The sequence below is a fragment of the Nuphar pumila genome, chromosome 11 (assembly GCF_984573655.1).
Source record: "Nuphar pumila chromosome 11, dmNupPumi1.hap1.1, whole genome shotgun sequence".
NCBI classification, from domain to species: Eukaryota; Viridiplantae; Streptophyta; class Magnoliopsida; order Nymphaeales; family Nymphaeaceae; genus Nuphar; species Nuphar pumila.
In genome coordinates this window covers 118662554-118689282 of record NC_143259.1, presented here as the reverse complement: position 1 = coordinate 118689282, position 26729 = coordinate 118662554, and the positions used below count along the sequence as shown (strand labels likewise).

The window sequence follows — 26729 nt, the reverse complement described above, 5'->3', positions numbered from 1 at the left end:
AAAATATTGCGAAAAAAAAAAACGATATCTTGGTCGTTGTTTTAAACAGTCAAAATATTGTGAAATTCTCAAAATGTCATAACATGTATTTAATTAAAATGTCGCAATTTTATCTTGATATTTGCATTTTTTAGCGGCTATTTCTCAGAAAAAAACGATATCACAATTTTATCTTGATAAGTCCCTACGTGTACCTGAGCCCGATCCAACAAATAAGCTGGTTGGGTTGGCTTCGCCTCCTGAATCTATGAAGGGCTTTGCCGCTTGGGGGCAAAAGATGCTAGTAGAGTTCAGCCAATGCCAGGTCGGGTACTGGAGCCAATGTCCACACTTAATTGTGAGAGAGCCCGGCAGCTAGGGGTGGCCAGGTCGGCCTGATAAGGGCTGACTCATGTCTCGGCCCAACTCAGTCATACTCAGCCTCAGGTCAGGCCCTATGTAATTTGCACAAAGGTCCAGCCCGATTCAGGCCTGGTACTGGCAGCCGCGAGGAAAGGTGCTCTCGGAAGGGAGGCCACCAACGACATGTTGACCCTGAAATGTAGCCGGGCTTGGGTGGCCATGCATTCTTAGTCAGGTCCTTATGGTTGGTGGTAGGTGTGTCCGCCTTCCCTACGCTAACCATAAAAAGGATAGAAGATGTAATTCCTTCCTTTGTAGTATATCAAGTGCAGCAATGTGATTTTTCTCTTTTGAAAATCTTAGCTTTTTGAAGATCTCTATTGACATCATAACTTGCCCAAAGTCATTTGCTTAATTATAGTTGATTGACATTGTATTATCAGCTAATTGCTGCTTAAAATCCCTAGATGTGTTTTTTTTTGGAAAACAAAAAAGAACCTCATGACACCCTTACCATTGAGGAAGTGTGGGTCCACCAAAGGTCTGGAGAATGAAGCAGGTCAAGCATTTTATCTAAAATGTGTAACCGGGGGGGAGAGTCAGGTTTCTCGAAAAAATCCTGATCCCTCCTTATAGCTCTACACGGCCTAGGTCACTTTCGTTCGCTCCTCTACCGGATTCAAACATAAGCCATTATTTGAGGGATTTCTTAAAACGCGTGGCGATTTTTCAAATACCTGAAGCATGAGAACTTGTTCGTAAAGGATGAATGACCAAAAGGATGGAACGCCATTTTGGACAGAAAGAGGGATATTTCCGTCACTTAATATGACATCATCATTGTTACTCATTGCCAATCACACAACGAAACGTTTAAGAGGGCATTCTGCATATATGATTATCCTGCATATCATTTACGTCTCTCTCTCTCTCTCTCTGCGAGTCGCAGAAGTTTTGAATACCCTTGAGAGACCCTCAAAGCAGGCCCCATTCGCATCCGACGTCCGAGTTAGGGTTTTTTCGTTTTTTTTTTTGGTTGTTTTTTTCCCTTCTCCCAATTTGTCTTGAGAATGGCTCAGGCCGTGGAGGATTGGTACAAACAGATGCCCATCATTACTCGCTCCTATCTCACTGCCGCCATCGTTACCACCGTCGGCTGCTCGCTTGAGGTATTCCGTTATGATCATCCTTCTCTGTTTTGGTTTCCATTTCATGGGTTTTCTGGTGGGGTCCTGGCTTTCGTCCATGATGGGAAATTCGTTTCCTTTCTTTCTTTCTTTTTTTAAATCTCTACGTCTCTCTCGTTGATCATTCCTTTTTTGGTTCATTTCGTGATGGTGTTTTTCTTTAATTTGGTTCAGATTATATCTCCGTATAACTTGTACCTGAACCCCAGCCGGATCGTGAAGCAATATGAGTTCTGGCGCCTTATCACCAATTTCTTCTACTTTCGGAAGATGGGTAATTTTGATTCCCTCTGTTTCGAAATTTCTGTGCTCTGAGTTTTCCTTTTTTGTTAAAGGAATGTTTCGTTCTTGGGAATATTTTTCTTTCTTATTTGTAATGGACATGCATTTAAATTTCTTCTTCCCCAAATTAGTTTGCTTTTAGATCTTATGTCCTGTTCCTTTTTTCGATTCGTTTTTTTTTCACGATATTGCTTTGCTTGTTTTTCATGGGATGAGTTCTTCTGGAGTTTCTTCTTTCTTGATTTTCTCCCTTTTCAGGACATCTTTGTGTGGGTTGGTTTTTCAGTTTAGTGAGAATTGCAATTATGGATGCGGTTGCACAAAAAACACATAGTGATTGCAGCTTTCCTTTTTCTCTTTTTTCTGTTCTGTGCGAGTGTGAAGGCGCTGGATTCATAATTCGAAAGTGGAGATATTGAGCTTTTTCTTATATGGATTCTGCAGATTTGGACTTCCTTTTCCACATGTTTTTCCTTGCTCGATATTGCAAACTCCTTGAAGAGAATTCATTCAGGGGGCGCACGGCTGATTTCTTTTACATGCTGTTATTTGGAGGATCTGTCTTGACTGGAATTGTACTTGTTGGTGGCATGATACCGTATGTGTCCGAATCTTTTGCAAGAATTTTCTTCCTCAGCAACTCCTTGACATTCATGATGGTCAGTTTCTTCAACAAGCCTCGTGTTTTATGGTTTTTCTTTCTAGAGCTTTCAATTATATGCTTCTTTTTAAAGCTGATTAGGATTAATGTGATTGGTATTAAAGTTCTCCATCTTGCTTTGTCTTGAAAATTTGAGATTTTTCCTTTTTTTGTTTCTGATGTTTGCAGGTGTATGTGTGGAGCAAGAGAAATCCGTTTATTCACATGAGCTTCTTGGGTCTTTTTACATTTACAGCTGCTTATCTTCCTTGGGTGAGTTCCATTTCTGTGTATTTACTAGAATAGTGAATGTGGTAGAAACTGATATGCCATGAATTTTATCATGCATATAATCATGCAGATTTTCTTTTTGTAAACCTTAGCTGCAGACAGTGTCTTACATCAAATGAAGACATGAACTTTTTGAGCCTTCCATTTTACATTGTTATTGGAATTTTGAATTTCACTTGCAATCAATGTAAGGGATGAAGAACATGCTGGCTCGCAGTTTTTTAACTTGCAAAGCCAATTCAACAGCATAACAATTAGACTCAGGTCAGTTGTTCATGTCATGTGTTCTGCCAGTAGATCTGGCGGCCTTTGAGCTACTTTACAAAACCTGATGACTACTTGTGAATGCACATCAGTTATGTTGGGTTAATCTTTCTTGTTAGTTTGTTAAGACCATGACAACGATAATCTATTTGAATTTTGTATGTACTTTCTTATGCAATGAATAATGGCTACTTATAAAATGTTGAAAATGTCAGGAAAGTTTTCTAGAATATTAGGTTGGAGTTCTTAAGTGATTGATATGTAGTCCTAGTCATGTTTTGGGATTGCCTTTGTCTGGAGGCTGCTTGATTAATAGATTACAACTGTACATAAATCTTTATAATGAAGAGAAATAGCTACTTCATTTCTCTTCCTTAAAATACTAGAGCTTGTATTTACTTGCCTTCCATTTAACCAAAGAGCCGTGTTGACCTAAACCCATTGGAGTGGCATTATTTAGTGTGGTGGTTCAGGTTTTTCTTTAAAGTATAGGCATTCTCTATCGATGCTTGTATGACTCTAGATAGATAAGGCAATTTGAGGATTCTACAACTGAATCTACCTTGCATTACCTTCCGGATCTTGTTTAACAATGTCCACCTTGGATAGCACTGTGCCAGTGGCTTCTAGCCAGATGATAGCAAATGATTCAGGCTTATGTGAGGGCTGGACCCTCATTTTCTATTTCCATTGTTATGGGGAGTCCTGGCTGAGGAATGTTCCCATCCAATCTATCTTTCCATTTGTATTCTTCAAATTCAATTTGTAGGGCAGTCTAGTAATGTAGAGGCTCTTTATCATTCATTATCAATTAAGATGGTGGGTTCACTTTTGTAGATGTCTCTTGATAATGAATTGCCGATTGGATGGATCTCGTGAACCACCTTAACATATTTTTGATTGATGTCTCTGATGAGGCTGGATTTCAACTTGTTTGGGTTTCTTTGACATGCAGGAAAGGTATTTTATACAAAAGATGCTTTTTACCAAATAATTTCGTGGCAGTGAGGGGAAATGCTTCCCCCAGGGGCAGGGAAAGACTATGAACATGGCCAGACCCACTTGGAACCCCATGAAGGTGTTTGTTTTGCGCAGGGTGGGAAATGGCCCATTTTCCCACCATTTCAGCTAAAACAAATGAGCCCTATGTGTAGCTTGTTTGTGTCTTCATATTACCTTATAAAAGGTTTATGGGGCTTAGGGCTGCACCTGGGGCCTTTAAATAAGTTATCATGTTTAAGATGTAATTAGCATTTAGTGTTGTATTCATGAATATCATGGAGAGTCAAATTATAATCTTAAGTTTGAATGGGTTTTCCATCCAGGTGTTGTATTCATGGGTATCATAAGGAATGCATTGGAATTTGGAATTTGAAACAAAGGAAAATAGATTGTTTTGATATATTTAATTTAATTACAAGCATAAAAATTGCACAAACTTGGTGCAGATTGACTACTTCAGAATTGGGATATCTACGGACTTTGCTTATGAAAGGTTTATGGGGCTAAACAAGCTAGGGCTTTTAAATAAGTTACCATGTTAAAGATGTTATTAGCATTTAGTGTTTGCATTCATGAATGTCATGAAGAATCAAATTGTAATTTTAAGATTGAACAGATTATCCAGGTAGTCTGTATTCGTGAATATCATAAAGAATGAATCTTTGAAACAAAGGGTAATTGGATTGTCTTGAGGTCTTTAGTTTAATTAGAAGCAGAAAAGTTCACAAACTTGAAGTGATTTGGCTACCAAGTTTGCTTGGTGAGTTCTATCCCGGTGGCTTTTTCAAATCCTTGAGAGAAAGTTGATGGGTGACTGAGTTAGATGTTTGTGAGATGCAAGTTTTCAGCGGTTGGTTGCATATATAGAATGAATTATAAAAAAGCTACCACATAAATTGTTATGAACTTGGACTTATAGCCACGTATCTTTCTGGCGTGTTCTTGAATGCACAAGATTGATCCATGTCAGTAGAAAACAAGCTTATAGATAGAATAATATCATAGTCACAGATATCGGTGAGATTTTGAAAATATCGTGATATTATCACGAGAATATCACAATTTTATCATGATAATATCGTGATATTATCAATTATGGCTACTGTTTTTTATTTATTTTCTATATGTTAAATGTGTTTTTCTTCTTTATTTTGCATTTTTTGCTTATTTCTTCCATTGTATATGTATTTTATTATTTAAACATGATATTTTCTTACTTACTTGTTGTTATTTTTATATTTTTTTAAGCCCTGAGATTTTCCTGAGATTTATCACCAAATCTATAATGTCGGGAGAAATAGCCTTGCCGAGATATAGCCGATACTGGTATTTGTGACTATGAATAATATACATCAATAATTTTCTCTGTTCTTATGACATTGGATTTCTTGTGTTTTCTAATTAAAATAGAAATGAAGGATGAAGGCAAGGGTGATATTGGTGTATATGTGAAATGTGGTAGTAATGGAAATGGAGATGCTCCTGTTTATGCTATTGGTCCAGTAAGCGTTTGTTGTCAGGACTCAGTAGTGTCTTAGAAATGAAAGTATCAGTGCAATACATTGTAAAAGTTTTAATATGTTATTGTCAATCAGATGTTTATACCATAGTTTAAAAACTCGTCGGGTCAACCCGGTGACTCGGCCCGGATCGCCCAGTCACTGGGTCGAAAAGAGTGTTGAACTCGGTTTGTACAAAACTCGGCTGAGTCATGGGCCAGTCAGCCGAGTCACGGGCGAGTCATGCATATATATATATATATAATATTTTATATAATTACATATATTATATGAAATATAATATGAATATTATGTATATTATATATAAAAATATGGTTATACATATATTAATGAAATTATACATTAAATCTATTATAAAAAATATCATATAATACATATTATATATAATATATTGGTAAATTACTATAAAATATAGATAGTATATACATATATTTATATATTTTATATAAAATATAAAGTTAACATGACCCGACGGAGTCACGAGTCACTCATGGACGAGCCGAATGACAAGTGGCTGGGTTTTAAAACCATGGTTTCTGGTTGGACAGTGAGGCTTCTGTTTTCCCGTTGAATATTTCTCATCTTCTGTTCACACATGGAATTCTCTTTGAATGGAAAAAATAGCATCAACTTCAGTGGAATGGAGATGTTTTTGTTTCATCCGCAGTCTGAATATATATATGCATGTCTGCAGGTTCTTCTGGGTTTCTCCATACTTGTGGGTAGCAGTCCCTGGGTTGATCTTCTGGTAAGTATCTCAATTATTGCTTGCCTGTTTCTAGCGTTCTCAAATTTTTATTATCCTGATAATGCAGTCCCATTCAGGTTGACTTCTTGTCTGAATCATCGGTCTGCTTAGCGTTTGATTCCGATCTTTGATTATGCTTTATAGTGTTTTCAAGATTTATGAGTAATTATGTTTGCAATGTGTTCTTAACTTTGTAGAACACTGACTGTCCAGGGTATGGCAGCTGGACATGCTTATTACTTCCTAGAAGATGTATACCCTCGGATGACTGGCCGGCGACCACTCCGAACTCCTGCAGTCATCAAATCACTTTTTGCTGATGAGAATGTTGTCGTAGCACGACCTGCCAATTTGAGGTTTGGTGCCCCTGTTCCAGAAAATCATGAAGATTGATGCATGAGTTATAGATCAGAATGATTTTGTAAGCTGCGTCTGCACGGGGTTTTCGACTAGTGCCAATCTTAGGTCTGGTGACTGTTATTTCGTGAGCTAACGACACTGTGGTATGAAGGAAATGAAGTCTGGTGACTGTTAATTCGAGAGTTATTTAACGCAATGCCGTTAGTCATGAATCTGTTCGTCTTGTGAGCTTTCAAACTCAGTGAATTTCAGTTTGGGCTTTTCATTGAATTAGTCCTCACATTTTGTACAAAAACCGACAACTTTTGAGTTTTTTTGTGTAATATTATATCGACAAAATAGCTCCCTTCTTTGACGTGTTTCATCTTGTTCAGATTTCAATTCCTGCGTGTAGAAGGATGGTCCCGATTCACATGGTAAATGATACATCTATGACTTCTAGTATGTTTTATTTTATTTTATTTTTAGGGTTCGGTGGATATCTGCATGACGTTGTTTCAATTCCGGAGGGGTTGTGGGCCTCCCACAAAAATTCTTGTTCAATTTGCCTCAGGGTCTCTTCTTTAACATTTAATAATTTTATGTCCCATTTGCTGAATATTTCGAGAAAAAAATTAATGGAAAGTTAATCACTTAATCACATCAATGCAATAAATGCTATTTTTACTATGTGCACTTTGCCTTTCTTTGAAAGTCTAGCTGGGGTTAGTCTGACCCCCACCAGTTATTATTCGGGTTTGAACCTGCAACGTCACACCACGTGCACTGACAGCTCCTACCAACCAACGTCACACTATGTGCACTTTTCAGTTTGCCCATTTTGAATACCCGTACGGGTTGCCCACGTGGTCTCTGGCTTGTGGATTGAGAGGTCTGCAAAGCAGGCACAGGAAGCGACTCGCTGAGGGGGCCGGGGCACCCATGGATGGGGATGGCAATGGTAGCTACAACAGGCTAAGACCAGATGGACTCCGAGTGCAGTTTTTCATTGTGATAAATGAAATAAATTGCTTGAAATCCCTCTGCCACATGGGGCTTAAGAGATATCTGGTGGTAAGGGGTATGCCTAACCCCAGCTTGCCTTTCAAAAAAAAAAAAAAATTATTTGCTTGAAATTTTTGAGAGAAATTGAAACGTCGGTTCTAATTTGCATGGTGGGAATTGGAAATTATCTATGGGTTAATTGTTACCAAGGAGAATGCATTATCTCAATAAGAGTACGTACAGTTCATCTGATGTATGTCTTGATTTTTTTGACCTATAACTTTCCCAAACTAAAAACATGTATAAACTAGGACATGATTTTTTTATGTATTACCTTGTGACATGTAATATATGTAGAGAGAGAGATTTCTTTTGTACACTGAAACAAGGAAAATTTGTTTCTAACATTTTCCAACCTGACCACTGCAGGTTGCCTGCATCACCAGCAGGGTTGTTGAGACGGTGCTGAGATAAAGGAATCAGATCAAACCCCGCTGTCGTAAGGGTGTGTCCATAGCTTTCAGAGGTGGGGCCACGTAAGGCAGGGTAGTCACGGGGGCCCCAACTGGGTTTTTTCTTGCTTTGGTGAGGGTTTCTTGTCATAAAAAAACATTTTTCAACCTGATTTTCTCATGTCATATAAACAAACCAAAATATTTCATATAAAAAAGCTTTCATATAAAACGCTTTCGCAGGCAACTTTTTTTCTTTCTAGCTTCCAAATGCGGGTTAATAGAAAATAAGGGGGAAGAGAGAAAACAAGGGGAAACAAAATGGCCTCACTCTGATAAGCTGTACAGCAGAAGATGGTAAGTGGGCAAACGAATCGAACAGGACATGCTTGGGCTCAGCTCGTTTACCAGTGGATTGAGCACATGGATCGGCTCATGTTCATTTTTAGCAGAGGTGAACTGAGCTTGAGCTTGGGTTGTCCCTGAATGAGATCAGCTGAACACTAGCTGGCTCGTGTAACAACATTCCATGTTATTCATCCTTTATATATATATATATATATATATATATATATATATATATATATATATATATATATATATATATATATATGCATTATTTTTTTTATGTTACACTTAAGATATATATTTTACATAACAAATATATAATTTTTAACTATATGAGCTCTCTCAAGTCGAGCACCCTGTGTTGGGGTTGGACTCGTTTACGCTAAACAAGTTGCTTGTGTGTCGTCCCGACAGCTACTGATCATGAATGAGTTCATAACGAGCCGAGCCGAGTCACAAGCTGTTCGGTTTGCTTACCAGCCCTAATGTAGGGTGATCAGGTGGAGTGGAACGTAGCATTTGTGCAATGTGATTTCACCTGACCCTGCCTCAAATGGGAGATGTGAACGTGCAGTGCAACGCCAACCCTGTCGATGTGGAGTTAAAGCTATACATGTCCTCATCTATCCAGATCCAGTGTAGGCCCAGGTCACCAAAGCCATGTAGGGTCAGACGAGTTGGGGATCTATCAAGATCACTGAAGCAGGCAAGGGTGAGAGGTGAGCCTCAAGTCTGGGCCAGAAGTCAACAGCGTAGGTCTGACCTGTCAAAGTATGTAAGCAATGGGCCCGAAGTTTTCTCAGTCAACTTAAGCCCACTGGGCTCTAGAGAATCATTAGAATTAAAACTACGGGTGTCAACACGACCTTGGTGAGTCTGGACCTAAAGCTAACTTCAAAATGTTAATATCAGGTTGGACCAGACCTACTATAGGTAAAACCATGCCTAAGTCTTATAAAGATAACATGAAATAAGTTAGGACTAGACCTACTAAGATAATAATCTTTTTATGTTCATAGATTAGAAATTATGGAACTAAGTCTGGTATGAAATTTCATATAAACCATGCTTAGCTCTCTCTGTATGCTAACCTAACTTGAAAGATTCGACCGAATAGTGAACGGGGCCTGTTATTTTACTATCCGAATTCTGAACCCAGACCTTACCGGATCTGATATAAGTAGAGATCGGGTCATACCCGACCCCGTCGACAGCCCTAGGGCTTGAGTTGAGGCTAAGACAAACAGCACGCAAGTCGATCAAGGCCCAGTTTTGGCTCTCTGCGCTTGGGTTGGGCCACCTTTCCCAACCTCACGGTGGCGGGTCCCCCACTAAGGTTTTTCATTTTTGGATGGGCCCCACACTTCTCTCCTTCTTCGCCTTGTTGTTCGACGAGGAGGGTAGGAAGCAGAAGAGAACGCCAAAGGAAACCCCAAGTCGCAGCATGGTGCGTCGATGGCGATTTCGAGGATCCTAAATTCCCCGAAAACCACGAGCCCTAGCCTTCGTACCTCGCCCTACCACGCCGTTCCATTCCTTCTCTTATCGTTCCCCTCCGACCCGCTCGCCTCTGCCGACTCCCGTCTCTTCTCTCCCTTCTGCAGGCCGAGGCAGATCCCCTGCTCCGCCGGCCCGCTCTTCCTGTCCTCCCCGTCGTGGAAGCTCTCCCAGAACGCCACTCCTCTCTACCTGCACGGCCAGCTCGTCAGAACCGGCGCCGCTTCTCTCGGATTGGTCCGAAGTAGGGTTTTCCTGCCCCGGTTCCTCGTCGAGAAGAAGAGATCCGTCCAGAATGGGGAGCTCGACAATGCCGATGGTTTATTCAATTTTCCCAGCTTGATGTCTATGAGTAGAATGGCTTCCGGCCCTCTTCTCGGATGGTGAGTTCTTTACTACTGAGTTTGAATTTGCCAGATTATTTTTTGCCTCATTTTTTGTTTTTCTCGTTGGCCTCTTTACATAATCACGTCTCCATAAACAATGGTTGGCTGGGTGATTTCGGTGGCGTTGAATGTTGCATATTCTTTGATACCATTGTCTCGTTTCTCTTGATTCTCGTGTTGAATTTTTTGCCCTTGCCCCCACTGTAGCTCGAGTTAGGAAGTCGGTCATCTATTTTAGTTTTTTTTTGGTCAGTTAAATCCGTTAGTTTCTTCTTCTTTTTATCCAAAAATGGCTCATTTTCATTATGTTCTAAGTGAAATGGTATACTAGCTATGATGGTCGAGGGAGATACTTCAGCTTGAAACAAAAAATGGGGATGTGATGCATGGTTATGTCATAACCGTATCAGCCCTTCTATTTTTATCTCCTTCACGTTTAGCGTCTGGTGTATTTGTTATCGTCTTTCAATATCAAAGGAACTTCATATCATGTAACACATTCAAGGATTCATTTAAGATACAAGCCATTCTTGATGAATGCTCAATCATATGGTTGATTCCAAGTGGAAATTCCTTAACGCTTTTCAGCAGTAGTTGTCTCTCCTATGAAAGTGTGTGCCGTTTGGATATCCAAGGTACCGCCCCCCATCAATTCCTGGAGAGCATATGGTGCAGTTAGGGAGTGTGTGTAGTTTTACGATTTTGTAGAGGAAGTGCCTAAAGAAAACATATAGTGGCAGAAAGCACAAATAGAGCATCATGCTGCTAAGGTAATCTTACGTAGAGTAAAGGTTCCTAATTTGGTTCATCTCTGAGAATTTTAGAAATGTTGTTATTATTCTCTATATGTGTCCAACATTGAGTTGGAAAGGGATTTAACTTTTTCTGTGTCATAACCACGCTTTTGGAGATTGTAAGATGCACTCCAAGTTTTGTGGCCTGTTTTCTATTTTTTGCTTATGCAAGAAGAATAATAGAACCTCCAAAGGTCCAACGCATTCATAAGTGGATTATTTGAGGTATTTATGTTGCAGCACAGCATCCTTTTGATATCACAAATCATGGATTCCTTCTTGTCACATTTGTCCCAAGGTTCTTCTCTCCACTTTGCTGAGAAGTGAGAAGGTGTTCAAGGCTCTTGAAGGTAGGGTGCAGTCTATGTGTTATTCAAGAAGAAATTATTTGCACACTTGGAAATAGAACATTTATTTGTGTTTTGAGATCTCTGATTGGCCATGGATATTGAGGGCTAGGTTCCTTGCATAAGAGTACATTAAAGACATTTGATTCTGTAGCCCTCTTTTTTTTTTTACTTCATATCCAAAATAAGGCCTTTGGTTATGTAGCACATATTTTTGTCATACTAGTCTTTGCTTTAGCTTGGATATTACTACTAAAATGTACATGTTGTCTGATATTAGTGAAGGCACAAGAAAAGAAAAATAGTTTTGAAAGAATTAATTGAAGTGTTTTTGTTGTAGGATGATTGTAAATGAACATTAACCTTTAGCATTTGTGGGACTGGCCATATCTGGAGCTAGTGATTGGGTAAGAAGTCATTGCTTTTCTATTCCACAACATCAGTTGAATGGTTGCATTTGAAATCCTTAATATGGCTTCATTCTTATCCTTCTATTCTGTAGCTTGATGGATTTGTTGTTCGGAGGATGAAAATTAATTATGTGATTGGATCCTACCTTGATCCACTTGCTGACAAAGTGAGTACTGTCCTTATTTACATATTTGCTATTTTTTTTTTCCCAATTTACTTCAAGTATATGATTTTAGTCAAGGATCATGCAGAATTTTTATGTAGCTCTTATTTTGATAATACAGGTTTTGATTGGCCGTGTTGCTTTTTCAATGATGAAGATGGATTTATTACACCATAAGTATCCTTGAGTTTTGTTTTTGAGTTTTTTTGAGTCACACAAATTGAACATAATGCAAAAGATTATTAAGAAGTCCAGTTTTGTATTCTGTTAAAAGTTTAAAGGACCGGACCACCTATAATTTTTTTCTAGAACTCTACATCATGATTAAAATACTAAAATTTGTTGTAAGAGATAAATAATCCAATGGTTTCCTGATTTTTCAGTCACAATTTTCTTGGTAGACACAAGAAATAGTTATTGTGCAACTGAACACTTTAAGAAATTGCAAACTTAGAACTGATATTGTTACTGTTTTCTTTAGGGTGACAGTATAAATCAGATGGGGCATGATAAATGTTAAGAAATTTAATTCAGGCTTTTATGGTTTAAACATCCTTTCGTATATCTAGATTCACATATGAAGTTTGTATAGCCTTTGCAATTGAATGGACTATAACTGATTTTTTCAAAGTTGCATATGTTAAGGTGATAAATTTTATTTAACTTTGTCAAATAACTTTAGTCATTGCTTATGTTATTGTGGTTTCTATAGTTTAATCCTTCGTACAAATTGATATTGATTTTCTCCAATAAAGTAATATACGATATTGAAGTTTTTGATTTTTTTTTTTGCAACAAGGATGTAACACCAAAAGACGATACAATCATATAAATTTAGTTGAAATCACATAAAAACAACAAATTCGTTGGTTCATTTAGTAGTAAACATTTAAAAGTTATTAAATTTTAAATTTTTTTGTAAACAAAAAAATCCTAATAAGTCATTTACTTGGCAATGTCGAAGAAAACTATAACCCTCAAAATTTTAACTCGAAAATATGAGGAATTATTATTAGTTTTAAACATTAATTCCAGTATGTAATGATGCAACTGTCTTAGCAATGGTTACGCTCAAACTGTACCAAGTACTAGACGACCCGCTTGGGCGCAAGTGCGAGCGTGAGCGTGTCTTAGCCTCCTAGTACCAGGTTCAGTACGAAACCACCAAATATCAAACTGATTGACTACCTTATATCAAGGAATTACTTTATTAAATAACAAAAACATTCTTTGGTTAAAAATCCTAGGCAGGTTACATGTCCACCAACAAAAGCAATTATGTCATTCATCAAACAATCTAAATCCATCCATCCATAAATTTGTAAATAAATGTTAAACAATTTAACAGTTTAAATAAATCATAAAGTGTTGCCAAAACACAAAATTTCCAGAATTTAAACAGTTGATTCTTGGTACACCCTACAATATCCCGCCATCACTCCAGTATATCTAGTCATTACCTATATGATTATAACATTGAGGTCAGACTCATTCCGAGTCTCAGTAAGATAGCACTAACAATTCATGCACATACAATATCAGGCTTACATGAAACATGCTTTTCAAAATAGTAATACAGGTATTGCATTTACATTCAGACATCAAATATTAAACCAGAACATATCTACGATTAACATTCATTATCTAGGGTATGTTCGCATCAGTGTCACATGGGTGCGGGTGCAGGGATGCGGCACTTCCAAAAAACCCGGGTGCGGGAGTGCGGCAAAATTATAAAAAATTATATATATAAAGTCCAAAAGTTGGACATAAATGACCCTGGGTGTGTTGACTGCATCGGGTGTGGCACCTAGTTGGAGAATCCCTGTGACATATAGGGCAAAAAAAATTTCTTGGCAATTTTTTTTAAAGCCCAAAAAATTGGACCAAAATGACCCTGGGTGCATTGACCGCACCTAGGGTCGGGTTGACCGCACCCGGTGCCGCACCTGCATCGCATCGACGCGGGTGCGGCACCCTGCTAGCCGAATCTCTGTGACAGGTTTGCATTACATAAACAGTAACACACAGAATCAAGGACATATAATCAATTATGCATAAGCAAATAACCAATGCATGAAGAGTTAATCAATGCATGATCTTACCAAAAACATAGAACCATCTTTGTATGCATAGGTACCTTCTTCTCTATATTATCTTTTTTTATTTAAATGATGTATGTCATGCCTTAGCTACATGCACAAGACAAGATTGTTTCTTTTTTTACACCAATTCTGTGGCTACTACACAGACAATCCGAACTTAGTAGCAACGACTCAGGGTATATATTCAAACAACTTGTGGCTTATTAACTTGGCCTTGCACATATTTTCGGTCCTGAATTTGGGGCCATCCAACATCGAGAGAGAGACCTAAACTTTTAACCTAATATATTAGAATACCTTCAACTGAAGTCTATACCTACTACTACCTATGGACCTCAATGGTAGTCATGTCCTCTATCTCTGGGGTTGAGAAAGCCACCATTTGGGTTATAAAGTAACCCCTAGAAATAAAGAGTACACTTACCCTCTCATTGTAAGTACAAGAGAATTAGTTCACATTTGCCTTTAACACATTTAACCCAACCATAGGGTCCATAGCCTCCAATTGGGGCTCAGGCTTTGCCTCACTTAGGGCACAACATTGGTTTCAACAACCACAAGCTCCCTTTCGAGCATTCAAATGTGCATGCATCTTCCATGCTTTACAACACAATATAACATCAATTCATATCATGATGCACATCACAATAGTATTCTGCATGTCTCCTAATCATGCAATACATCAAAGCTTCATGCACACATTACATTCATGCTATATATCACAATAGCATACCATACATGCATTAAAGTATACAAATCATGCACAAAAGCCAAAGTGCAGTTCAACGCCACACTAGGCCTATATACAATACATAAACAAGTCAATTTAAAACAAAGTTCACCTCTAAAACCGTTTCATGTCCATGGGGTCCACTTTTGGAACCCGAACAATCAAGCAAACACATTCTCAACTCAGAACTGTGTGGACAAAATTTTACCCCAACTTGTAAAATTTGTCGACAATTATAAAATAAATATTTGACCATCAAATTAATTTAATGTATTCACATACATCTTACCTGAATACAGGCGAAAACCTGACCTTAAAATCGTTACGAATGAATTTATAAAAATTCCGTAATAACGTTTTTTTTTCTATTCACAAAACAGGTTGTCCGAACCTGTCCGTCCATTGTAAGCTCAAACAAGGCATCATAAATAATGAAGTAAATTTAGGCAATTTTATAAAGAATAGCTTGACATGTTCCCGACAAGTACAAAAATATTAGGGCAAAAAACATTACCAAACATTAATTAAAATTTTTGTACAACCTGTAACTTCTGTCCCTAGGCAGAACATAACACAAAAAAATGCAGAATCTGAGCCATCTTGCCCAATTTTGAATTCGCAAACCATAATGAACCAGAATACAAATTTTTTATCACAACTTCACATATATATTAAGAATCAACCATAAAAAGATTAGATCAAAATAATACATAATCAGAGGGATATGATTTTTCTAATGAAAATCTGTCAAAACAGATGCACTATTCCAGACATATTCTCTGCATCAACTTGCAGATGCCATATCTCCCTCATCCGAACTTAGATGAGTACAAGGTTTGGACTGAAATCTTCCTCTACGTTATTAGAGTGTCCCCATAAATTTTCATAATTTTCTCATAGTCCATTTAAGAGAAATCAAATTTACAAATAGATGGTTTGATCAAGATTTAAAAAAAACAGCATGCATTCAAGAAACACAACAAGAAATCAAGCCTACATCAAGATCCACCATGGAAATCCGCAAAAAATGATTTTGATCCATTAAATCACTATAAAATCGTGCTTAAACACATGTAAACATGCTTTTCATGCATATTTACGAATAAAAACATGATTTCATATATGAAACCCATCAAAATAATATAGAACATAATCTTTTTCCAAAACTGATATGAAACCATGAAATCACCTCAAAAACAAATCCTACTCAGATCTGGACCAATATTTGGTCAAGTGATGCTTAGGGAACTCGTCCCCATGCATGGACCGTGTATCCTAGCCCATACATACATTCAAAGTTAGTGAAACCCTACCTCAAAATAGTCGGGTCTACGAGTCCTTTGTATTCACCGGATTAGATCGTTCCCAAGCTCCACCAGCAATGGATGTAATGCTCCACCTCCAAACTTTGATAGAGGTTTGGACCTAGAGTTTGAGGAATAAGAGGGTAGAGAGAGAGGGAGGGTCGAAATTGAGTGAGGGGTCTCTTCCTTTCATTTTATAGTTTTTCTTAGAGTTCCTCTCCCAAAGAGACTCCTACCTTTACGAGAACTCTATCCTTATTGGAGGCTTATAAATACGAAGACTCAATTGAATTCGACGTTTAAATAGTCTATTCAATAGCCCTCGAAACGTAGATCATCGTGGTGGTATTCGATTTAATCGTACATGCATGAATTGGCTGAAAAAATAGTCGACACTGAAAAACATTGATTTTTTGCCTGCAATTAGGCATGAATTTCGGTGAACGATAGAACACTCAAATCACTACCAATTTGGGCATATAGATAGTCGATCTTGATGCCCTCGAAATGAGAAACGCCAATGTCGACTCCGATTTAATCGGTGAGTTGTCGATATGTCAAAATTTTTGCCAAAACTGTAATGACGTTGTTCAGGACATCCCACCCTATGCGTCCAATATACCAATTTAGATAAAAAAAAATCCAATTTCAAATTAAGGTTCATTTATTAGAATATCCAAGATACATTTATTAGACCAGGTATTAAAATTATAAATATCCAAATTCACTTCAAATTAATTCTTAAATTAAACCCAAATTGAAATTCAACTTAAATGAAAATTCAAGTTAAAATGAAACACTAAACCAAATTAAACACCAACTAAAATCCAAACAATAATTCAACATTAATTGAGATTAAATACGAACTAAATTAAAGTCATTATTTTAAATAAAGTTCATCTTCATTCCTTATAATATTTTAAAAAATTCATGGGTTTTTACAAGCATAAAGGCAAAAATAGTGATCATGCATAATTTATGCATATTAGATACAAGTTTTTGTGCATGATTCATTGCAAAAATGGATTAAACACCCATATTTATCAACGTTTTCCAGGGCACAGATTAGTTTTCAAAAAGAGGAAAAAATGCACAAAATGGAGTTTACCTTAATGTTTGTAAGTATTTGATTTCTTTTAGAAATCTTCTTTTGAAAATACTTTTTAGAATATGTAGTTTTAAGAATTTTTGAAAACTTAAGTAGAGTTTTAGAAAATAGCCTTTTAACCTAATATTTTATTATAAATAGTATTATTCAAGGAGGAGCTGGCGTCTTCCCTTGGGAAAAATGCCAGCCCCTCTCTCTTCTCTCTCCAGTGTCGGTTTCTCCCCCGTTTCTTCATTCTTTATTTCATCTTTACTTCTGTCCCATCTATCGCCGGCATCCTTTCCCGTTCATCGGAGTATGCATGGTACTTCGGAGAACAACCACTTTTCTTCTCAACCCCTCCGTCCGAAGCGGCTGTGAGGTACACTTCTCCACCGTTTCGCATTTAGTCTAGATTTATTTTATTTTGTTGAATGCATAAAACCGTGTTTTTGCATTGCATATAGCATAGGTTGTTTTCTGCAGTTTTGTTGCACGTTGAATAGTGTACAAAATTATTTTAGCATCATATAGTTAGTTTTTTTTTTTCATAGTTCATGCTGTATTATTTTTTTAGTGCACGGTGCTGCATTGTAGTCTGCGTGAAAGCTGCATCAGATCTGTCATCATTGACAAATCTGATCGTTCTTTTGATTGGTGCTAAACCGACTTGATCAGGTGCTATTGACAAATGCTAATTCGCGTGATTTTTAAAGCACGCCATCAACGTGATTTTCAGACCACACGTTCAGTTCGTTCACACAGATTTTTATGATCAAGACGTGAAGTCGTTGATCAAGACTCCGATCAGATCTGTAAATTCTAATTTGTTGAAACCGGCGCAAGTACGCTGTTTTAGTTTTTTTTTATTATTATGCTGGGTTTTTTAGCAGATCAACGGCGAACTCCATCTTTGTTGTATCACGTTTCAGCGTGATCTGCAGATCACGATCTTGATTTGATCAGATCAGTCAGCATCTTCAGCAGATTGTGTGTTTCACGCAGATAACGCACACGCGTGCGAGCACGTTCCACGCTATCAGCATTATTCATGCAGTCCAGTTTGATCAACGCTGATCACATTTTTAGAACTTGCAACATGTGCGTTTTTCATTTAGTCTGTCTTAGATTTTGTTAGTTTTATTAGTTTAATCTTTCATTGTAGTTTAGATTAGGTTTTTAAGTTTCTTTATGTAGTTAGTTAATTAGTTATTGTTAATAGTTTTCTTTATTGTTTTTAATTAGTTATGTGATTAGTTGTTACTAATAGTTTTTATCAGTTTTAATTATTTTCCCTTGCAGAAACTAACATTAGTTATTTTAGAAATTGTGTTTTTGCATTTTTGTTTTGTGTTTTGTGTTTTGCAGGTGAATCTACGTGGGCGAAGGGATTAATCTCGCGAGGGTCGTGCCCGTGCGAAGAGAAAGGAAACTAGACCGTGAAGGAACAAAGCCCTGCAGGTTTTTGCTTTTCTTCATTTTATTTTTTTAGGGCCACAGGCCATTTGATTTAAGTTGGGTTGTAATAATTTTTATTTTTGCTTGAGCCCTCTCTAATAGGGTGAAACATTTGATTTGTTTCTTTTCTCAAGGCAATAAAGATTTATCATTGTGTGGGTTACAAAAGCTTTTAAACACGTTTCCTGTGTTTGACCCGAACTTCACCGCGTGTGAATCAGAATTTTAAGATTTGGTGTTTGATTTACACAATTTAATTTTATCAAAGATATCTTTCAAAATTTATTTCATAAAAACTTACACCAAATAGTTTTCTTGAAAAGCATGTGTAGATCGGTGCAATTGATGCTAATAAAGATGATGGGATCTTAGTGGCTACAGATATGCATGAATCTTTCAACGCAATTGCATAGGACAAAAAAAATTGATAAAACATCCGTTTGGAGAATTGTTGTGTTGAAGTTATTTGAATGTGATGTTGAGCAAATGTTTTAAGAATTATTCAGCAGAAAATAGTCGTATAGAAAAATTTCAGAACAGTTAGTATTTGTTGCCCGAACTAGTATGAACTTGAAATGGACATGGCAAGACTAGACATCAAAGGAGATAAATAATATAATTAAGTAATTAAAATGCTCTATGCCGACATTGAGAGGCAGTTAGGGGAAGAAAAACATCTTGTGATTGTTAAAATATGTAATCTCATAGGCACATGGCCTCATGTATTTTTCTTTTCTTTTAGTTAGTATTTAGTTTAGTTCTTTCTGGTTGAAATATAACTAGAAAGAACTAAATCAGTCTCCTTTTAGGACATTTAGAGCCTCACCTTTTTGACTAGTCAAAAAGGTGCAGCCCCATGGGAGCCGTTGGACTCCCAACAGCTCTAATAGACTCTATTAAACTTATTTATTTTATGTTTTTATACCCTTTTTGGGTTGTATTTGTTTGTGAGTTCTCTTTGTGAACCATAGAGGTTCTTGTGGTGTATTTGTGAGAACTTGTTGAGAGATATCTTTTGTGGTGTATTTTCACTTTCTTACATGGTAAAGACGCACCTCTTTCAGAGGTAGAAAAAATTAAAGCTATCTCCACGTATGAAAAAAATTGGAAAGAATGGAGAATGGGTCACACCAAGATCATGTCTTGGCTAATCTCTAGTGTGGATATAAAGAATTGTTCAAGCCTCGCAAAATTTGAACACGCCAATGATGCATGGGAGTACCTTAAGAGAATGTATTCTCTTAAAGATATTGCTCATATTTGTAATTTGCAAGAAAAAAATTGAAATATAGTTTAAAGGGAGAAGTGTATTAGAGAGTACTATAATAGCTTATCCGAGTTATGGGAAGAGTTTGCTCTTCTTGAACCAAAGTGGCATTGTTCACAAGATATTGAGCTTCACCAAAATCAAGTAAATGCGGAACATTTCTTTCAATTTATTAATGGGTTGAGACCCGAATTTGAAACAACCAAGTCCGCTCTTCTAGATAGGGGAAATGTTTCCTCTATTGAAGAGCTAAGTATGGAAGAAAATAGACTCAAGAAATGAGTCGCCAAGAGTGATGATGATACAGTTCTAGTTGTATCAAGATCCGACAATCACATTCGCACATACAAACCACCACATATTGGGAGGACAAATAATGAAAGGCGAGGAGACGGTTTTGAAAGAAGAAAAGTTATTTGTTATTACTGTCATGAACCAGGACACGTTAAAACTTACTGTCCAAAGTTGAAAAAACCTTATGAGAAGAAGGTAGCTACTGTGGAATCAACGAGAGAATCCAATGAGGCATCGATTGGAAATATGTCTCTAACTCAGCTGGTGGAGGCTCTATAACCTCTCTTTAAAGGAACTTCTTCTTCTGCTGGAGTTGTTGTTTCTTCTTTCTGCATCTCCGATCCAGGTAAACCCCTATGGCTTCTTGACTCTGGTGCTTCCTTTCACATGACACCAAATTTAAAATTATTGTCACACTGTTATAACTCAAGTGGATCGAATGTTTTGACTGCGGATGGATCGGCCCTTGAGATAAAAGGAATAGGGAATTTCAAAAATAGCTCTCAAAACTCAAAAGGCTTTTGTGTTCCAAAATTTAGATATATCCCTAAGCTTAATCTAAACCTCTTATCTGTCTCACAATTAACTGATCATGGGTGTAATGTTTTCTTCTCTTCTCATGATTGTCAAGTACAGGATCACCAGTCAGGGAAGCTGATTGGGGAAGGCCATAGAGAAGGAGGATTGTATTACATGGACTTTTTGGAATTACCCAAGAAAACATTATGCTGCAATGTTCAAAAATTGGGCTTGGATCTTTTACACCAAAGATTTGGTCATCCTTGTATATCCAAGCTTCAGTATTTTTCAAACATGATTTTTTTTTGTAATTTTGAAGCTTTCACTTGTGAAAAATGTATTCTTGGAAAAATGAAACGACTATCATTTCAAGAAAAAACTTTTGTTTCTACTCGACTACTCGAATCAATACATTTTGATGTTTGGGGTCCTGCACCGATTATTTCAAAAGGTGGTCTTCTATATTATGTCATTTTTGTAGATGATTTTACTCGATATACCTGGATTTACTTCCTCTAACACAAGTCTGAAGTGTTCTCATTTTTTCAAATATTTCATAATATGGTAAAAAATCAATTTAAAAATGATATTTCAATATTTTGCACTGATTCAGGAAGAGAATTTTTGTCCACTGAATTTAAAGAATATTCGAACTCACATGGAATTTCACACTAAAAATATTACCCCTATACCCCTCAACAAAATGGGTTAGTTGAGAGAAAACACAGACATATTATAGAAACAACTAGAACGATACTTATTACATATCAAGTTCTTAAGGTTTTTGGGGCCGAAGCAATTTTGACTGTTGTTTATCTTATTAATAGAATGCCCTCATCCTCGATAAACAATATTTCTCCCACTGAAAAGCTTTTCAAACAAACTCCTGATTATTCTAGATTGAGGGTATTTGGGTGCAAATGCTTTGTTTTTACCAATAGGAATGATAAATTCTCTCCCCGAGTTGTTTTCTGTGCATTTTTAGGATATGCAAGTCATAAAAAAGGATACAGGTATTTTGATCCTAAAAATAACAAGTTATATGTCTCAAGGAATGTATCCTTTCTAGAAAATGAAAGTTTTTTTGAAAACAAAAACTCTACTGAAATCTATGTCACACGGACTCGGCTAGGGAGGCGCCGCACCCGAGTCGACACGCCCCGACACAGGTGCGGCTTAGGACAGGGCCCAGACTCGGTCAACGAATCGAGGCCAAGTCCGTCCTCGTTTTGGACTTCCTTGAATGTGATGTTAAACCAATTTTTGAACATTGCAGCACAATTTTTGAACCAAGAGAACCTGTGACTTTATCTAGGAAATCCACTAGGATCTCGAGGGTTCCTGAAAAGTTTGTGTCATATGAGTCTTTTTCACCAAAACATCAAGCATTTATTGCCTTAATTCATTCTTATGAAGAACCTCCTAGTTATGAGATAGCCAAAAATAAACCAGAATGGGTCAAGGCTATGGAAGTCGAATTAGAAGCCTTAGAAAAGGCAAATACTTGGTCCTTTCAAGACCATCCTCCAAACAATAAGAAACCTATTGGGTGTCGCTGGATGTACAAGGTGAAAACTAAGAGTGATGACACTCTTGAAAGATTCAAGGCCAGATTGGTGGCAAAAGGATACTCTCAAGAGTATGGAATAGACTATGAAGAGACCTTTGCTCCAGTAGCTAGAATGATCACTGTTAGAATTTTAATAGCGCTTGCATCAATAAAAGGATGGCATATTTATCAAATGGATATCAAAAATGCTTTTCTAAATGAAAATTTAGCTGAAGAAGTATATATGGACCCACCACCAGGAATGAACATCCCTAAAGGGGAAATTTTCCGTTTGAACAAGGCTTTATATGGTCTCAAACCAACTCCAAAAGCTTGGTATGACAGGTTTAGTAAGGTTATGCTTGATTTTGGTTTTCGCTTTTGTCTTATTGACACAACTTTATTTGTTAAGAATTCTAATACAAGTATTATCATCCTTCTACTTTATGTTGACGATATGATCATCACCGGAAATGATAAACAGGGAGTATATGACATTAAAAAATTTCTCAAAACACACTTTGAAATGAGTGATTTGGGTTTTTTGAAATATTTTTTTGGTATAGAAGTTGCTTACTTACCTAGAGGGTATTCGCTAACTCAATCTAAATTTGCATTGGATATTGTTGTCAGGTCAGGTATTTCAGATGAGAGACATGTTGATACCCCTGGATTTATGAATGTCAAAATGAAGATTGATGATGGGGAACCACTCGAGAATCCAACTCCCTATAGACAACTTGTCGGGTCTCTATCGTATTTATCCATCACAAGACCTGACATTGCACATGTTGTTCATACATCCAGTCAATTTCGGCATGCCCCAACCTCTGTTCATATGGGAGCAGTTTTGCGAGTTTTTAAATACATTAAAAATTCTATTTCTCGAGGTTTATTTTTATCTGCTTCTTCTAATTTAGAATTGCTTGCTTATATTGATGCAGATTGGTGTGGAGATCCAAATGACCACCACTCAACTACAGGGTTTTGTGTTTTTTTGGGAGAATCCTTGGTGTCATGGAGATGCAAGAAGCAACAAAAGGTTTCCCTTTCATCAACATAAGCTGAATATAGGGCAATGGCTACAATCACGATGGAATTAGTCTGGCTTCGACGTCTTCTTTCCGATATGGGACTGGAATGTTCAAAAGCATCAAATCTATGGTGTGACAACAAAAGCTCTATTTATATTGCAAGCAATCGGACATTCCACGAACACACCAAGCATATAGAGATGGATTGTCATTATGTTCGAGAGGAATTCTTGCGCGACACCATTAATCTTCCCTATATTGCTTCGGAATATCAGTTGGCTGACTTTTTCACCAAGCCTCTCGATGCTCCTAGATTTCACTTTTTCTTAGGCAAACTTTCGGTTATCCAACCGTAAGTTTGAGGGGGAGTGTTCAAATATGTAATCTCATATATGTGTAATCTCATAGGCACATGGCCTCATGTATTTTTCTTTTCTTTTAGTTAATATTTAGTTTAGTTCTTTCTAGTTGAAATATAACTAGAAAGAACTAAATCAGTCTTCTTTTAGGACATTTAGAGCCTCCCCTTTTTGACTAGTCAAAAAGGTGCAGCCCCATGGGAGCTGTTGGACTCCCAACAGCTCTAATAGAGCCGTTGGGAGTCCAATGACTCCCTTGTGGCTCCTCTCCTCTTCCCTATATATATCCCTCCTATTTCCCCTTGTATTGCATTCTTCTTGTATGGGATTTTATCCCACTCCATTAAACTTATTTATTTTATGTTTTTATACCCTTTTTGGGTTGTATTTGTTTGTGAGTTCTCTTTGTGAACCATAGAGGTTCTTGTGGTGTATTTGTGAGAACTTGTTGAGAGATATTTTTTGTGGTGTATTTTCACTTTCTTACAGTGATCATTGAGAGCCTAAAAACACTGAAGAAATTAGAAGACATCTATTGGGCTCTATCCGAGGCGCTTGACTTAGGGCATGGACCATCTGTTTTGATACTTGAGGAAGATTGGGTCCGTTTGCAAGAAGTATTCAAGAGCTATCAAGCTTAATATGAAGAGCAAGAAGGCAAGCCGGAAGTCGAAGGTTAAGACGAGTCTTCCTTATATTTTATTGAAAGTGTACATGTAAATTTATGTAATTCATGTGATGTAATATGGCATGAAATCCATATATGTAAAAGCATGTATAAAACTATAATGGAAGATGAAAGGATTGGAGAACAAAGGAAAGAGGAGGAAAAAAAGGAAAAGGTGATATCAAGCTCTTCTTTTCAAGCCAAAAAGGGTGATGCACTCACTAATAAAATCAACGAGTATGAAGCCAACTACACTAATTAAGGCATGAGTGACCAGTAAGACTATGGAACAAATCCTAGTCAAGGCAAACTTGGCCTCATTTTTTGAAAATAAAACTAGTGTGTGTCCATCAATGTCGGAATGGTTTACACCAAAAATAAAATGGAAAATAATCACAATGCCCAACACCTAAAGGAGATTCACATATTTGGGCAATAAAGCACTCATAAGTGCTTGAACTAATGCGAAGATGCAATTTGAATAAAAGGCACCAAATCATGGGAAACTAAACTTGGTTTCTTCCATAAGAAAGCAACCCGATATTATAAAGCTGTCAAAGTCAAGGTTGCCAACAAACCAAGTGTAAAATTGGATGTTTTCTCCCGTGCCCTTCGTGGATTCTCACTTTGGAGGTAAGAGTTACTTGGAGGAGGAGGAGGAGAATGAGATTTCTCAATTTTACAGGAGTTAGCAGATTATGTAGTTTAGTAGAACTATATATGATGTATCTTTTTTTTTGTATTTTTTAGTTTGGGAAAAACTTGTGCACATGTAATTGGGAATTTCCTTGTCATTTGGGGTAAAATTTAATGCAATTTATCATTTGAGAGAATTTAGAATTGGTAGCATTACAATTGAATATTTAACCATTGTAAATTTTCAATTACATAATATTATTAAACAAATTTTTGGTGTTTTAAAACATCCATCAGTCACATGTAAGAGAAGAATAGAATAGTTTGATTTAATGCTAATTTAAAAAAAAAAATTGGCTTGTTAAGATCTTAATATCAACATTGGAGAGTTTGTCTGATTTAGTTGTTTTTGAGTTTAAGCTGCACTTGTTGGGCTTGTGGTGCTGAGAGATGTTGCTCTTGTTGGTGGTGCAGTCTATAAAAGAGCGTCCAGCTTGGGTTGGGAGGTGAGCAAATGATGATGAACTGTAGGATTGTCCCCTTTTGGATCTGAAACGAAGGATTTTATGGTCTACTTTTTATGGTTCTAGCTATAGATTGAAAAGAATATAATAACAAGACTCATAAACCCAACTCTGTATAGTTGGGAGCTGATCCATATAGTTGTTATAAGACTTGCCAATGATGACTTATAAATGGTTCTTGTTTCAGTGGCGAGGGTGGTATGATTTCATCAACCTTGATGCTATCAGGTCTGAGAAGGTGGAAGCCACATTTCTCAGCAAGGTATGCTCCTCTTTTCTCTCTTTGAAGCATAAATTTAGATATTGCAAGTTTTTGCTGTGTCGCAAAGATATTTGATTCATTAAAATTTCTGAACTAATAGTTCTACTTTTGTGTTTTTATGTTTTAGGATTCATGTCTTGTTCTCTAACGTTTTAGATGATTATTTTTTTGCCTCTTGGATTTGTTGTTAATAGACTCTTCCTTTGGTCAGGACTATCTGATGATGGGTGACTACTGCAGGTGAACAGTCTTGCAGCTGACATTAGTTGCTGCAGCTCTTCTTCAACCAGAATTTGGGTCTGATGAGACGGCAACCTATATGGCTGGCTTAAGGTAAGAATTGTTTTGTTTCTATGATGGAAATAGAATAGTCTTATGATTTGTTTGATAAAACAAAGTTAGTTCAACTATGATTTTAATTGTGCTACACTGTTCGAAAGATAAAAGTGGCCAGTGTCCTGGATTTGTCTCTTTTGGAGTCCATTTGTCCTCAGTCAGAGGTTCCCGAGGATCCGCTTGGTTGTCTTGACAAATATCCGTCGCACATTCTAGTTGTGCTTGGATTTGAATCTGGAGTTAACTTGTATCAAAGGTGCAAGTCTTCTGGGAACAACTTGGTTTATGATTAACTGATTCAGCTAGACTTGGGTGGCTTGTGTTTGTTTTATTTGTTTTCCTCAAGAATGGTCACTGAAGCTTTTGTATGGGCAGTTGGCTGCAACGACCGTGGCATCATGGGCTGATTATGGTATGCTGTGTATGAGGAGTCGATCAAGTTCAGGAATGTGGCAGTCTATTTGTAGGAGCAAACCTTCATGATCTGAATTTTTGTGAATTGTGATATGGGAAAATGTAAAAAGATAACGTCTGCTATTTTATAAGGGCAAGAGAAAGAATTTGTTGTCGAGTTGATTGA

The 26729-nt window shown here is 37.1% G+C and overlaps 1 protein-coding gene, 1 long non-coding RNA gene and 1 pseudogene across 5 annotated transcripts; all 3 read left to right on the top strand.

The window, feature by feature from the left end:
* Nucleotides 1–1247: 1247 nt before the first annotated feature.
* LOC149823119 (derlin-2-like) lies at nt 1248–6975 on the top strand. 2 transcript variants are annotated; one of them, XM_089981430.1, is made up of 6 exons: nt 1248–1511; nt 1704–1803; nt 2256–2470; nt 2641–2724; nt 6223–6276; nt 6490–6975. In XM_089981430.1, the coding sequence occupies exons 1-6, from the start codon at nt 1413–1415 to the stop codon at nt 6667–6669; spliced, it is 732 nt and encodes a 243-aa protein (XP_089837556.1). In that variant the 5' UTR covers nt 1248–1412; the 3' UTR covers nt 6670–6975. The 2 variants fall into 2 exon arrangements, with proteins under 2 accessions (XP_089837556.1, XP_089837557.1); XM_089981431.1 differs by having other exon boundaries at nt 1254–1511; nt 6474–6975.
* A 2870-nt stretch (nt 6976–9845) lies between these two features.
* On the top strand, nt 9846–15544 carry LOC149823118 (cardiolipin synthase (CMP-forming)-like; annotated as a pseudogene). The gene is made up of 4 exons (XR_016425887.1): nt 9846–10300; nt 11785–11851; nt 11947–12021; nt 12140–15544. The product of XR_016425887.1 is annotated as a cardiolipin synthase (CMP-forming)-like (transcript).
* Nucleotides 15545–18587: 3043 nt separating this feature from the next.
* On the top strand, nt 18588–26729 carry LOC149823117 (uncharacterized). Of its 2 annotated transcripts, XR_016425888.1 has the most exons (5): nt 18588–18705; nt 25502–25533; nt 25739–25813; nt 26025–26146; nt 26525–26729. It is a non-coding gene; the product is annotated as an uncharacterized LOC149823117 (long non-coding RNA). The 2 variants fall into 2 exon arrangements; XR_016425890.1 differs by lacking the exons at nt 18588–18705; nt 25502–25533 and adding an exon at nt 24203–24399.